A 15,000-nucleotide genomic window follows, 5' to 3' on the forward strand; every position below is an offset into this window, starting at 1 on the left:
AGCCAGAGCACAGCTGGCCCAAACGGGGGGTTGAAGGGGTCAGACACATGTTGAGGAGCCACTAGATGTGATGGTAGCTGTTGCTCATCTGATCTGAGAGCTGTCTGTAGTCATGTTATGTTGTCTGCAGAGTGCAGTAGTCTGAGAGTGGCTGCCTCTCAGTCTTTGTTGTGCAGGCATGCATGGTGACTCCAGACCTAAAGCGCTATAAAATGGAGGTAACATTTCCTACATGTTGGTCACATACTGTAGCAATATTCCTCCAAGCAATTGTTAATGTTTTGGTAAGGGGCAAGGGGCTATATACCAACTCAATGGAAGTTGTGGGATCATACCGGAGAGGTGATGTCCCTGATAAAACTGAGGTGGGGTGGGAATCTTTTTAAGAAGAGTTGAAATCACAAGAGGGCAAGTGAGTAAAGTGCTGACCTCTGTATCCCTGCCCTCAAAGAAGTGGAGTATCGCCAGTCAGCATTTGGGGCCTTCGGCTAAGAGAGAGAGAAAGAGAGAGAGCGATAGAGGGGGGAAGGGAGAGAGAGAAGAAGGGAGGGAAAAAAAGAGAGGTTAGTTTGATTTCATGCAGAGCCAGGCCAGATATGGTCTCATTAATTAATCATGGTGCACAACCCAGCTCTGCATCCTGATTGGAGCACTGCAGTTCTGGAAGACAGTGTGTCTGCCACTGACATTACACACACACACACAAATACACACACATACTATGGAAGCCGTTTGGGTCTTTGCGTGTCAAAAAAGATACACGTCAAATAAAACTATTTGATGCTTCAAATAAACTTGTTGACTAATCAGGACCTGAGCATGACCGCATGTCACGTAAAAATTTAACTCGTTCATTAGGTTTTTACGTAGTTATTACACATTGATTACACTATCATTCCTATTCCAGCATCCCAGAGTCACCAATACCTATGCTATGATGCTGGTAAAGTTTTGTCTCGCACACCTGCCGCTGCTGCACGAGCGCAGATGCACTTCCCCAAGCTCCTTATTGTGGCTAGCTTCACAGCACATACCTCGGCCTGATCAAGCCATGCTAGCTAGATAAAGCTAGCTGGCTGCTTATAATGTTAGTTTTGGGCAACAGGTTTAAGTAGCTGGCTAGCTAGTTATTTCAATAGGAGAACAACAAGTGGCTACCTAGCTAATACTTACTTACTCACATTGATTCCTAAATAATTGCTAAGAATAATGAATATGACTGCAAATGACTACTGGTCATTGTTTTCAGGCTGGTTTGCATTGATGCTAGCTAGGTACCACGCTAAAGCTAGCTAGACACCCCAGACGTTGCTGATAACGTCTGTATCAAATATATTTGCAAATATTTTTGATCCTGCTCGTTTGATCCTAATCTAATTTCAAATGCTCACACAAACGTTTTCTCATTTGGTCGAACAAATAATGCCGTATTACCAACGCAGTATTGTACAGCTCTTGACAGTGATCGTAAAGGTGGCGCTTGGCTTGCACGTGTAAATTCCGCACACTCAACATTCTATAATATAATTGTGTTATTTGAGGTGTCAAATGTCAAGCTTATTTGATGCGTCAAATAGTGTTACAAATAGTGTTACTCTTTTGACATGCAAAGACCCAAACGGTGTTGCATAACACATATGCCCTTTCTCAAAGCAATGACTTTGAGAGACACTCTGATACGCTCTTAGATTCCCTGTATTTCTGTCTGTGTGAAAGTTATTCTGTGAGAGGATTTGTGAGTTTGTGTAGGAGCCAGTTTATCATATTGGGTGTATGTGTGATTGTGTGTGTGCACGTATGTAAATAAATCTTGGTAAGCCTTGGTAAATGACTGCCTCATCAGTCAGACTGCAGCTGGGCTTTGGGATAATCCAATCAGGAAGAGCCCCTCTGTCACCAGGGCAACCACATCCTCCATCCCCTGCTCATGTTGGACCGGGGTTAAAGGGTTAAGGGTGGCTCTCCTAGGGCAGTCACACATTATTCAAGTTCATTGACTTTCTCCTCCCGAAAGCTGCTCCCTGTGGGCGTGAGTGCTTTGAATTGATCTCAATAATTAAAGCCTGCAGTTTAGTTTGCTTTCCACAAGGTTTAATGTAGGTTCATAACGGAGCTTCAGAACTTTGGATATGTACACAAATCATAACCACTGACATCAACATCTTCAGATCCTTAAGACATCAGACCTGTGGGTAGGTTCCAGTACTGTAGTAGTTTAAGCCTCAGCCCTGTTCAGGAGTCAGCAGGCGCCCCAGATAAAGAGCCTACATTATTAATGTTTTAATCAGTTTAATTCTGAGGGGAGTATCTCTTTTCTCTGAGACACAGCCTCTCGGAGCGAATCTAATTTGTGGGTCTGGGAAACAGTGGCTGGAGGTTAATTTCATTTCCACCGCCACTCTTATCTTGCCTCTGCTTATTGTTCCTACACCACTGACTGACTGACTGACGGACTGTCTTGACCCATCCAGGACAACAACATAACCACCAAAACATCCAAAATCAACCGCTGTGGCCTCCAATCTACAGCCTGACAACGTTAAGACAACGTTTTGACCATCAACCTATCCAGCCCCCAGAGCAGAGTGCTGAAACAGGAGAGTACGCCAGCCAGCCCATTGGAGCACACAACCCACATGTCTGCTCGTTAGAGTAAACATGAGTTCACGCCAATTAAACAGGGACAAAAATACAACAAACCATAAACAGACATTATAACATGGCTAACATAACCCGAACGTCCAAGGATTTAAAAAGACATAGCAGCTGAATAACCATTTACACACTCTCAGGAACGTTAATTCCATGAGCTCTACTCTGTTATTCTTATGGAAATGAATTACACCTATTGGAAGTCTTACTGAGGTTAAACAAAAGCCCCATTCAGACCTCAAGCCAGTGGTTCCTTGCTAAAGAACATGTTTATCATCATTGCTGCTGCAGTTCTTAACATTCCAGCCTTGTGGTAAACATGTGCAGCGCCGCGTATTTTGTCATTTCCTGTAGCACTCAGCCATGACTCCTAAGCCATGCTCGAACATGAATGCCAACACTTTCCTACGGCTGCATAGTGCTGCAGTGGAAGAGGGTCTAGAGAGCTGAGACAGTAGAAAAGACTAATAGAGAGAAGTCTGAGTGAGGAGTCCATGTGGCAGACTGGAGAGAAAAGACAGGAAGGATTTTGAAGGATTTTGGGGTTACTGCAATTTAAAGAAGGATAAAACACAAATATATGCATGGGCGCACACACACACACACACACACACACACACAGGTACTGTGCATCCATATTTAAACTGGAGATATCACAGGCACAAAGCCTGACACTGTGAGATATGATGAAGTCAAACACACTTGGACAGAGAATGAGCCAGAGGTAGAGTCAAATTGACCTGCACTGACTGAATATTTGATGACAACATCAAAGTGAAGCTCAAATCCCTGAATCATCAGAAATACAGCAGGACTCCAAAAAGTCTTCCAATCTGACACTAATGCAGTGTGAGCGCTGAGCTGGGTGGAGGAAGAAGCTACACTGTGTAACCAGGGAGAGGAACAAAGAGACACACAAACACTCACACTGGCCAGTCATCAAAGAAACATGTCAAAACTGACACTGTCTCAAGACGTACCAGCACAACAAAACTAGAATATGACAACAAAGCAAAAAATATGACATCGAACAACTTCAGCTAGAATGTAGAACTACCGAGCATCCAAAGCCCTTCATGTAACAAACAGAATCAAGAACAGTGGTATGACGGAATGCTAAAACACTCATTTAAGACAGCCAGCACCAACATACAGTAACCAATACATATTAAAGCCTAGTATGTAATCTGGAGAGGTGACAGATTGTGAGACTACTTCTGAAATGCCATGCACGACCTGTCTATCATTTGATAGGTAAAACATGACGCACCTCTGGACAGACTTGCAATGAAGCATCGGGCATGCTCAGTCTCCGTACAAACCCGCTTCCGCCGGTGAAGAAGCGCTCGGAACCCCAGGTGCCGCTGATGGGTCGACCTGTGTTGTAGAACATGAAGGTGTCGCTTCCTGAGGTGGCCGTCAGGCAGGTCTTGTAGCAGTAGGTCTTGGTCATGGAGCCATTCCCACGCACCTCAATGTAGTGAGGCTCCACTTTGAGGTCTCTCCGCAGCGCCACATTGTTATTGGGTTGTCCCCCGCCACCACCTCCACCCCCAGAACCACCTACTGTGCTGCTGCTCCCGCCATCAGGGGGGGTCTTCTGGGACACACAGCAGGGGGAGCAGGAACCAGGCTGGGTGCAGTAGGCATGGCAGCGCACGATGGCCAGCACCACCACGGTCACCAGGAACACAAAGGTGGTGGCGCTCAGGGCCACGATCAGGTAGAGGGTCACATTGGAGAAGAGCAGGGTGCTGTGGGGCCGGATGACCCTCTTGGGGTCAGGGGTCACCTTGGGTGGCACCTCCATGACGGCCACATTGACGGTGGCGGTGGAGGAGAGAGGAGGCTGGCCGTGGTCTCTCACCAGTACAGTCAGGCTGAAGGAGGTGGAGTTATCCTCCAGGACCCTGCGTGTGGTGCGGATCTCCCCTGTGTGTTCATGCACCTTGAACAGGTCCAAGTCTGTGGACTGATCCAACACATAGATCAGCCAGGCGTTGGGACCCGCGTCTGCGTCATACGCCACCACCTTGGTCACCAGGACGCCAGCCTCAGCATTCTTCAGCACTGTCTCTATAGAGCGTGTGCCGTTGCCTGGAGGTTTGACAATCTCAGGAATGTGGTCGTTCTGGTCCATGATGTAGATGTAGACAGTGGCTACCCTGCTGAGGGGCGGGATGCCCCCATCCTGAGCTTTGACCTGGAAGTGGAACTCCCTGAGTGACTCGTAGTCAAAGGCGCGCAGGGCATATGCCTCTCCCGTGTCGGCCTTCACAGAGACATAGGAGGTGACGGGGATACCGTGGTTGTTGTCATTGAGGACAGTGTAGGTGATGCGTGCGTTCTCGTTGACATCGGAGTCCTGGGCCTTCACGGTGCACAGCGAGGCCCCGGGGGCATTGTTCTCAGTCACATAGACCGTGTAGGAGGTCTGCTCGAAGCGCGGCGGGTTGTCATTCACATCAGCCACATCCACCTGTATGGTCTTCTGGGAGGAGAGGGGTGGGGTGCCGCCGTCAGTGGCGCTAAGGGTGACATTGTAGGCAGCAGTGGTCTCGCGATCCAGGAAGGCGGAGGTGACCAGGGTGTAGTAGTTTCTGAAGGACTTGATCTTGAAGGGCAGGCCCAGCGGTATCTCCAGGTTCACCTGTTTGTTGGCACCAGAGTCCCGGTCTGTGACACTGATCAGGGCCACCACGGTGTCAGCCCGGGCATCCTCCCTCACTGGGCTGGAGAGAGAGGACAGGACTATCTCTGGGACATTGTCATTCACATCCACCACCTCCACCACCACCTTACAGTGGGCTGCCACAGCACCAGGGCCTTTATCCATGGCCTGGATGTACATCTCATAAGAGTTGGTTTCTTCGTAGTCCACAATGCTCCTCACTCTGATCTCTCCCGTGTTGCTGTCCATGCTGAACATCTGTCTGACTCTCTCAGGAGTGTAGCTGCTGAAAGAGTAATAGACCTCCCCATTGGTACCCTCGTCATGGTCTGTGGCGTTCAATTTGATGACCAGTGTGTCTTTTGGTGAGTTTTCTAACAATTTGACTTTGTACACTGAGCTGTCAAATACAGGAACGTTGTCATTGGTGTCCAGGACTCGCACATTAATTAGAGCTGAACCGGTTTTTGCTGGTGTTCCGCCATCTGCAGCAGTCAGAATGAATTGGTGGTAAGGCGCCAGCTCACGGTCAAGGGGCTTTTTGAGCACGAGCTCAATGTTCTTGCTATTGAGGGAGGGCTTGTTGGAATCAAGTGCGAAGTGTTCGTTTGGGCTGAGTCGATACAGACGAACGGAATTGGATCCCACATCCGGATCCAGTGCGTTCTCAATGGGGAAACGAGACCCTGGTAAAGCCGATTCTGCAATTTCCAATTGATACTCGTCACTAGGGAACTGCGGCGCATTGTCATTCGCATCCACAATCTCCACCTCGACATTGTGCACCTCGGATGGGTTTTCAACAAGCACCTCTAAATGTATAAGACAGGTGCTGCTCAAATCACACAGCGTCTCTCTGTCGATTCTTTCATTGACAAGTAATTTCCCATTTTGGGGATTGACATCCACATACCGTTTTCCACTGGTGGTTACCTTTATCTTTCGATTGGAGAGCTTTCGAATATCCAACCCCAAGTCCTGCACAAGATCCCCCACCTCCGCTCCATTTTCTAACTCCTCCTGTATAGAGTACCGTAGTTGTCCAAGTGAAAGGCCACACAAAAATAAAAATACAACAAAAGAAAGAGCCACATTGTTTCCTATACAGCTACATATCCCCATAACAGCCATTGCAAGCTCATGGGATCCGCAGACGGATTAAATACTGCTTTCCGCCTTTTTAGCTTGCAATACCTCGCCTCGCACCACCGCATTCAAATAGGCTAATTCGTTCCCCGTTAGGTGCAGGAAGAACGGCACGTCCATTCCGTTATGTGTTTGAGTGGATACTTCTCTAATGCATCCATGTTTCTTTTGTCCGTGCTGCCTTTTTTTCTCTCCTCTGCACGCGGCTGACGGGTGTGTTTGCCTGCCACTGGTGCTCGGTATCGCCCTCTCTCTCTCTCCTCTTCCCCAATGGTGCAACCGCCCCCTCCCCATCCATGTATCCCCGTCTCACTCTCAATCCACTGCTTAGTGTGATGGTGTCGGGACAGAGCGTCGGGGGGAGGGGCCGTGTGCTTAAAGACCGCTGGCTGGATGAATTTCAGCACCTTAAGAGAAGGAACAGCGACTGGATACAACCCCACCAAATCCGTTGCCTTTCGATTGGTTTTATTTACAGCCATTGACCGTGTGATTGTGCCATTGTATTGTGTAACTACTGTAATGCATCACTCGTTTAAATGGAGATGGAAAACCTACACAGCTGTATGGTTGAAAATGAAATGATTCATGTGGTTGCTCATAATACAGGCTTTGCTCCACCAATTATTCCCGATACCCTTTTTATCATTATACCAAATGTGCAATTACCCCATGCTGCGAAGCAAAACCCTGCAGTCAAATTTCACAACAGGTATCTCAAACGAGGCACGTTCTGGGTACTGTAATTGCCTGACCTCCTTTGTTTGAATTGAAACAGCTGCACGGCGGCTTCCCCTAAAGCGGCTCTCATATTAGCTCTCGACTCTGCTATCGCGCACCCAACACCTCCACATTTTGGCAGGGAACATAACCGAAGCAGATCACGCGCATCGCCCTGACATCCACAACCTTCTCTAACACAAGGATCGCTGCTGTCAGTGCTCGACCCCCAGAGTGTCAGCTCAAATAATCACATCTAAAATGCCCGTGGTGTCTCCAATAAGCCCGACTTCTCTTCCCCTCTGTGTCACCACTGTGCACGCAGTACTAGGCAACCCCTAATTTTCTTCATCATCATCCTAATTACCAGCACCATCACTTTTACCATCACCATAACCATCTTCATCATGCACATCATCATCTTCATGATGCCCACCCACATCATCATGGTCTTCATCGGCATGATTGTCATCATCTTCATCATTGTCTACATGTAACAGCTTTGACACGAGACAGTTCGGGTAATTCTGTCGAGCACGCCCGAGGGACGCTCCCTGTGCATCCATCAACAAAACTGGAGCAAATTCATCTGACACTCTGAAACTGATGACATAAACTACAGTCTATTCAGAGTGATGATTGAGTCCTGCACACATGAGTTGGCGAATGGGGAACTTGTGGTAGACCTATGCCTTTTAATGGAGACTTTAAAACGTCTGGTCTTTAAAACATCTCTACATGTTATAAGACTGGCCGAATTCACTGTAATGATATGGCGTTAAATGCAATATCTTCCTTTCTCATTGGGCAAACTAACATAAAGTAAATATACTGTAATTTTGGAACTTCTCAGTAAGTAGTCATATTTTTACGTTGGTAAATGGCCAAACACAAACCTGCTCCTTAAGGACAAATGGAATACATAGACCTTATCAACAAATTACACAATACACATATTATTTTTCTACAGAGAAGTAAGAAGCTTGTCTCTGTGGTTAAAATCAGGAGATCACCAGACTTCAAGAGGGATGGTGTTGTAAAGGTCATGTATTTGCTGAGAGACACTTTGGGCGCTGACATCAGCAAAATAAATACAGGTGATGCGATACATCACAACTTAGTGCTCGCGTTAATGACTCTGAGCGGTGAGCCGTGAAGTCAATTTGTATCAATAGCTTTCGCCGTATCTAACAGGCCGTTGAACGGCTTGCTTGTCTTGCCCACTTTATGAGCTTGTAAGGTTAACAAAAGCCACTGTTTGTAAAGGCACTGTTTACTTGACTTTTGATGATGGAATGTGTGTGTGCATGCGTGCTCGAGAGAAAGAGAGAGACCGGTTTGAAAGCCCATTATCTGCAACACAGGCCCATAGACCTGTCAATCTAAACCCAGGTGGGTCTATGCATTAGTGAAAACAGATCATTCGCAGAGAATCAGAGGATCTTGGGACATGGGTGTTATTCCAGCAGTAGGCAGGGGATTGCAAACCACTAATTCACTGAGCAGCCATATCCGTAGTCCTCTCTCCACATGCCAGGGAAACCCCACATCCCCAAACCCCACATCCCCACACCCCACAGCCTAATGACACATCCCTGCCCTCATCACAAGAAGAGGAAACGAGATATCTGAGCTGAACTCTCAAAGGAATACTGAGTGGAAAGTTTACATAGACAAATCTAACATAGCCTATCAATTCTAGAGATTCTGTTGCTGCACACCAGCAACGTACCCTTACAAATCATGCCATGTTACCTTGTTGGATACTGAAAGGGGGAAAATAACACCTGGAATGTCTCCACTGAGAAAATGTGTATAGCTTCCCAACCTTACACTCACAAAGAAGGGTTTTCCTGCTGTGGATATCTCAGCCTCACTCTGTAAATATACAATAAACCCTTCCTAGTGACTCAGGAATGGCAGGTCCCTGAACACATCTTTGTTCTAATATCCTGGGGCCTCATTTGTAAACGTTGCCATTTTAAACAACATTTCTGAAAAGACTGCACGCACAAAAATATGTATAAACTTGGCGCACTTCGTACATACGCACATTAACCGTTATAAATCAGACCTGTTGTAAAATTGTGAACGAACATGATAACTCCGGCTGAATAACGCCCATTACGGTGACAATAACGTTCTGATTTGCTGTATACTTTGTAAGTATTGAAATTAGGCCAAGACAGTGGGCTATCTAAAGGAAATAGCAATCGTGAACTTGATCAAATGTCGTTGGAGGTGTTGGCAGAATGTTTTCTTGTGACTTGCTGTATCTGACCGTTTCTGAAAGACAAAAAAAACTGCAAATTGTTGTGGACCTGTAAAAGGTTCGTTGAATTCAAACGTTTTGCATTTACTTTTCCCCGAACCTGAATATGCTGTGGTGCCTATCATTAAACTATACGCTTCGGATCAGATCGCAAAGAACAACATACTTGAAATAGCGTATATATTTACTGCAGTCTGTGAAGTGGTCCAATTAAATGTGAGATGGGACAAATGGTAGCCTATGTTCACTTTTTATTGATTTAATTTTTGTGTATTTTATTTGTATTATTACTATGCCCCCCCCACCCCCATGTTATTAGACATGTTGATATACACTTCATATGGATAGATAGTACCTTAAACATTATACATCGTGTTTTCATTTTTTAAAAACTATTACGGAACATGAGCTTTTAAAACCACCCCTCAGCTACTCTCACAGTCCATCAACCTATTTCCATAGACCACCCTCATATGATTTCCATCTACCATGTATTTTTCAACGTTTGCGGGAGGATAAGCACATTCTCACGTCAGGTTCAGTTTTTATAAATGCCAATATTTGCGTGAAAACTGTCACAAGCATGTTTTGGTGCATATTTTGTGCATACACAACGTTTGATGAGAAGCTCCTGCTTCTCATCAACAGGAGCCAGAAGCTATCTGACGCAGACAGAGCGATAAGGTGAGAGGCAAAGAGAGTGACATGGACAGATGGGTAGGAAGACAGAAGAAAATAGTACACAGATAGACAGTGTGTGAGAGAGATATGGAAATTGTGAGTAAAAGAGATGCTGTAGGTACTGCTATAAACACACATATTCTTTGTATGAGCCAGTATTAGAGAGCGAAAGAAAGTGAGAAAAAGAAAGATGGGGAGTGAGAGAGAGAGAGAGATGGAGAGAGAGAGTGATGGAGAGAGAGAGACAGAGAGAGAGAGAGAGAGATGGAGAGAGAGAGATGGAGAGAGAGAGAGACAGAGAGTTGGGCTGGTATGGGAGACCCAGTCCTTATCTTTATCATGTGTTTTATTTTGATAACTTGTGCCTTTTGTTAATGTGTTATTTCTGTTTACTATCAATTGCTTTACACTATTAGATAGCTCCTCTCTTGTCAATAAAGCTTATTTGAATTTGGACCAGAGAGCGACATAAAGATTAGTACAGGGGAGGACACAGAACAGTGAGCAGGAGGAGAGGGGTCTGTCTAAGTGGAAAAAAAGGCTGATGGCACAACTCCACTCCCCTTCATGTTGACACAACATAATGATGCCATCTGAACCCTAGACAGTGGTGCATTCTATTTGGCATCTGACCTCACACCCAACACGGACGGGACACCGTTGTTCAGACATCTCTCTCTGAGGATCCTTGTTTGAGCTCCTCTCCTGACCTCCTCGCTTATGTAAGTGTGCTGGATTTCAGCTGAGGTGCACTCAATTGAGAGCGCAGACAGACAGCCTCCACCATAGCACAGCAGAACAGTGCCCTCGGCAAGGGCAACTGCGGACACACAACCAGCCTCAGGCTCCACTGCAACAGGGACACTAAAGACAAACCCTCTCTTTCTAACTGCACTCAAAACGGCATCTTCCTTGTTCTACTCCTCCCTTTATCAGACACCATCCCCCCACTCGTTCCAATTATTTATCCATCTCTCTCTCTTTCCCTCCTCTCTTGTTCTCAAGCTGCGGCCGGAGACTGCTGTTGCCTCCAGCTGAAGCTTTTGAGCACAGAAACAGCATGACTAGATGTGACAGTGGGTGCCCTCTAGTGTCCATGACTCACTACAGTATTGTATGAGTTCCCAACATTGTGCACATTTCATAGTGCCTGCTGATTTCTTCCTTGTCCATCCCAACACCTCAATATGTTAAAGGAGCAAGTCAGGTCTATTAATTTCTAAGTCTGTGTCATGATATACTGTATGTACATTAAGCAGGTGACAATTGACTTGAAGCTTAGCCATCAACTACACCCTTACCCATGCTCCTATGGCTTGAGAGATTGGTTTGTCTTTAGTACAATAACCTGAACAGTACAAAACTAGCTGGTGGTGGACTTTATACAAGGAGCAATCCTGCCATTCACAGAATATGAGGCAGCAGGTGAATGTAACTGTTGCATTTCAGAAACTTGCATCATATCATCTCCAAAGTCAATTAGTTGTGTATGACATAGTAATGGAAACCAGGAAGGCTTGAGTCAGAGAATGACTGCTAATTTCTGTCTGTGTCTCTGTGCCAATGCACAAACATGTCTACTGTACATCTTACTACACCCTGTTTCAGTCCTGGAGCCCGAGCTATGAATGATAATCCCAACTCTACTCCCTTTGAACTCTGATCCAGTTCCAGAGCTGTTGGAGCAGGCTGATGACCTCACTGCCCTCCTTTGTCCATTCTGGTGTAATCAGACAGCTCTGGGCGATGGCTGATGACCTCACTGCCCTCCTCTGTGCATTCTGGTGTAATCAGACGGCTCTGGGCGATGACTGATGACCTCACAGCTCCTCCTCATCAGCTGCAGCCAGAGTATCCTCTCTCTGCTCTGACTCACTGATCCAAATGGGTCAAGCATCTCCAGCAACTCTCACACGCTCACACTGAAACTGTGACTAATCATATCACACTGAGCATGGGAAGCCATAATAATTCCTAGAGAAACACTATTTTTCCACACATGACGAGGTGCCTTAGCCTATCATTTTAATGTTTTCCTTTTGGTAATTTTACCTTTATTTAACTAGGCAAGTCAGCTAAGAACAAATTCTTATTTACAATGACGACCTACACCGACCAAACCTGGACGACGCTGGGCCAATTGTGCGCCGCCCTACGGGACTCCCAATCATGTCCGGGTTGTGATACAGCCTGGAATCGAACCAGGGTGTGTGTAGTGACGCCTCAAGCACTAAGATGCAGTGCCTTAGACCGCTGCACCACCCGGGAGCCCTTATAATGTGAACGAGTGAGAAATTCCTGACTTATAACCTACCGTTCAAAGTTTGGGGTCACTTAGAACTTTCCTTGTTTTTGAAAGAAAAGCACATTTTTTGTCCATTTAAAATAACATCAAATTCATCAGAAATACATTGTAGACATTGTTAATCTTGTAAATGACTATTGTAGTTGGAAACGGCTGATTTTTTTATGGATTATCTACATAGGCGTACAGAGGCCCATTATCAGAAACCATCACTCCTGTGTTCCAATGGCACGCTGTGTTAGCTAATCCTAGCTAATCCTTCTGATAAAAGAAGCAATAAAACTGGCCTTCTTTAGACTAGTTGAGTATCTGGAGCATCAGCATTTGTGGGTTCGATTACAGACTCAAAATGTCCAGAAACAAATAACTTTCTTCTGAAACCTATCAGTCTATTCTTGTTCTGAGAAATGAAGGCTATTCCAGGTAAGAAATTGCCAAGAAACTGAAGATCTCGTACAACTCTGTGTACTACTCCCTTCACAGCACAGCGCAAACTGGCTCTAACCAGAATAGAAAGAGGAGTGGGAAGCCCCGGTGCACAACTGAGCAAGAGGACAAGTAGAACATGTGCTTTCCTTTTCTAAGTTTCATTTCTAAGTGAACCCAAACTTTTGAACGGTTGTGTTTGTCTGTGGTTGAGAATCCTCTGTCATGTCATTTTGTCAACAGTTACTGTTATATCGTGATTGAGAGACAGTGAGTGCACTGTAACCTTAATATTGTGAGTCAACAATAAAGTACAAAATAAATGTTCCTCTGTGAGGTCATTGACACACTGACTGATTTCCCTTTGTGATGGTAAAGAGAACATCACATCACATACAAAAAAATAACCTCTACAAATCATGTCAAGCACTGATGGTTTCTAATGGATACATCTCTTGGCTGAGTAAGACAGGTCAAATACAAGCCTCCTACAGACTCTGCCAGAGAAAACTCCCATCATCCCACCTTCCACTACCAACAGTACACAAACAGAGGGCGCCAGTGAACAGCTGGTGCTAGCAGGCTCACACACATCTCAGCTTAGCTTGGTCTGCCACCTGCAGCCCTCAGCAGAAACATACCAGCCAAGCCATCCATAGACGGACTGATAGAAACACCAGATTATTATTGCCTGGGCAGCTATAGCCATGCATAAGACATAACATACTGTACATCTTAGAGAAGACATGATTAGAACATGATTAGAAACACGTCACATTTGTTTTACTTCACCTTTATTTAACAAGGCAAGTCAGTTTAAGAACAAATTCTTACTTACAGTGATGGCCTAGCAGAAGGCATAAGGCCTCATGCGAGGACGGTGGGCTGGGATTGAAAAAAAAAATAAATAAATAAAAAAATATATATATATATATATATATATATATACAAATATAGGACAAACCACACATCACTACAAGAGAGACAACACAGCACTACATAAAGAGAGACCTAAGACAACATAGCAAGACAGCAACACATGACAACACAGCATGGTAGCATCACAACATGACAACAACATGGTAGCAACCCAACATGGTAGCAGCACAAAACATGGTACAAACATTATTGGGCACAGACAACAGCACAAAGGGCAAGAAGGTAGAGACAACAATACATCACACAAAGCAGCCACAACTGTCAGTAAGAGTGTCCATGACTGAGTCTTGAATGAAGAGTTTGAGATAAAACTGTTCAGTTTGAGTGATTGTTGCAGCTCGTTCAAGTCGCTAGCTGCAGTGAACTGAAAAGATGAGCGACCCAGAGATGTGTGTGCTTTGGGGACCTTTAACAGAATGTGACTGGCTGAAGAGGAGTTGTATGTGGAGGATGAGGGCTGCAGTAGATAACTCAGATAGGGGGGATTGAGGCCTAAGAGGGTTTTATAAATAAGCATCATCCAGTGGGTCTTGCGACAGGTATACAGAGATGACCAGTTTACAGAGGAGTATAGAGTGCAGTGATGTGTCCTATAAGGAGCATTGGTGGCAAATCTGACAGCCGAATGGTGAAGAACATCTAGCCGTTCGAGAGCACCCTTACCTGCTGATTTATAAATTCTGTCTCCGTAATCTATCATGGGTAGGATGGTCATCTGAATCAGGGTTAGTTTGGCAGCTGAGATGAAAGAGGAGCGATTACGATAGAGGAAACCAGGTCTAGATTGAACTTTAGCCTGCAGCTTTGATATGTGCTGAGAGAAGGACAGTGTACCATCTAGCCATACTCCAAAGTACTTGTATGAGGTGACTATCTCAAGCTCTAAACCCTCAGAGGTAGTGATCACACCTGTTGGGAGAGGGGCATTCTTCTTACCAAACAACATTACCTTTGTTTTGGAGGTGTTCAGAACAAGGTTAAGGGTAGAAAAAGCTTGTTGGACACTAAGAAAGCTTATTTGTAGAGCATTTAACACAAAATCCAGGGAGGGGCCAGCTGAGTATAACAATGCATCATCTGCATATAAATTGATGAGGGAGCCACATACTTGAAGAGATATCCAGGTATGTATCTGTATGTATTATCATCCATCCATCCATCCATCCATCCTCCATCCATCAATCTCTC

The 15,000-nt window shown here is 45.3% G+C and overlaps 1 protein-coding gene across 2 annotated transcripts in view; it reads right to left on the bottom strand.

The window, feature by feature from the left end:
* LOC112228776 (protocadherin alpha-C2) overlaps window positions 1-15,000 on the bottom strand; it is a 34,282-nt gene that overhangs the window by 11,195 nt on the left and 8,087 nt on the right. Inside the window, exons 1-2 of one of the 2 annotated variants that reach the window (XM_024394414.2) lie at window positions 3,923-6,811; window positions 430-488 (exon numbers count right to left, since the gene is read on the bottom strand). In XM_024394414.2, the coding sequence (XP_024250182.1) occupies window positions 430-488; window positions 3,923-6,454 (2,591 nt within the window). In that variant the 5' untranslated portion in view covers window positions 6,455-6,811. Of the gene's footprint in view, window positions 1-429; window positions 489-3,922; window positions 6,812-15,000 lie in introns of those variants that run through there. The other variant, XM_024394415.2, reaches the window with a different exon arrangement.

This window comes from Oncorhynchus tshawytscha, linkage group LG30 (assembly GCF_018296145.1).
Source record: "Oncorhynchus tshawytscha isolate Ot180627B linkage group LG30, Otsh_v2.0, whole genome shotgun sequence".
Classification (NCBI taxonomy): Eukaryota; Metazoa; Chordata; class Actinopteri; order Salmoniformes; family Salmonidae; genus Oncorhynchus; species Oncorhynchus tshawytscha.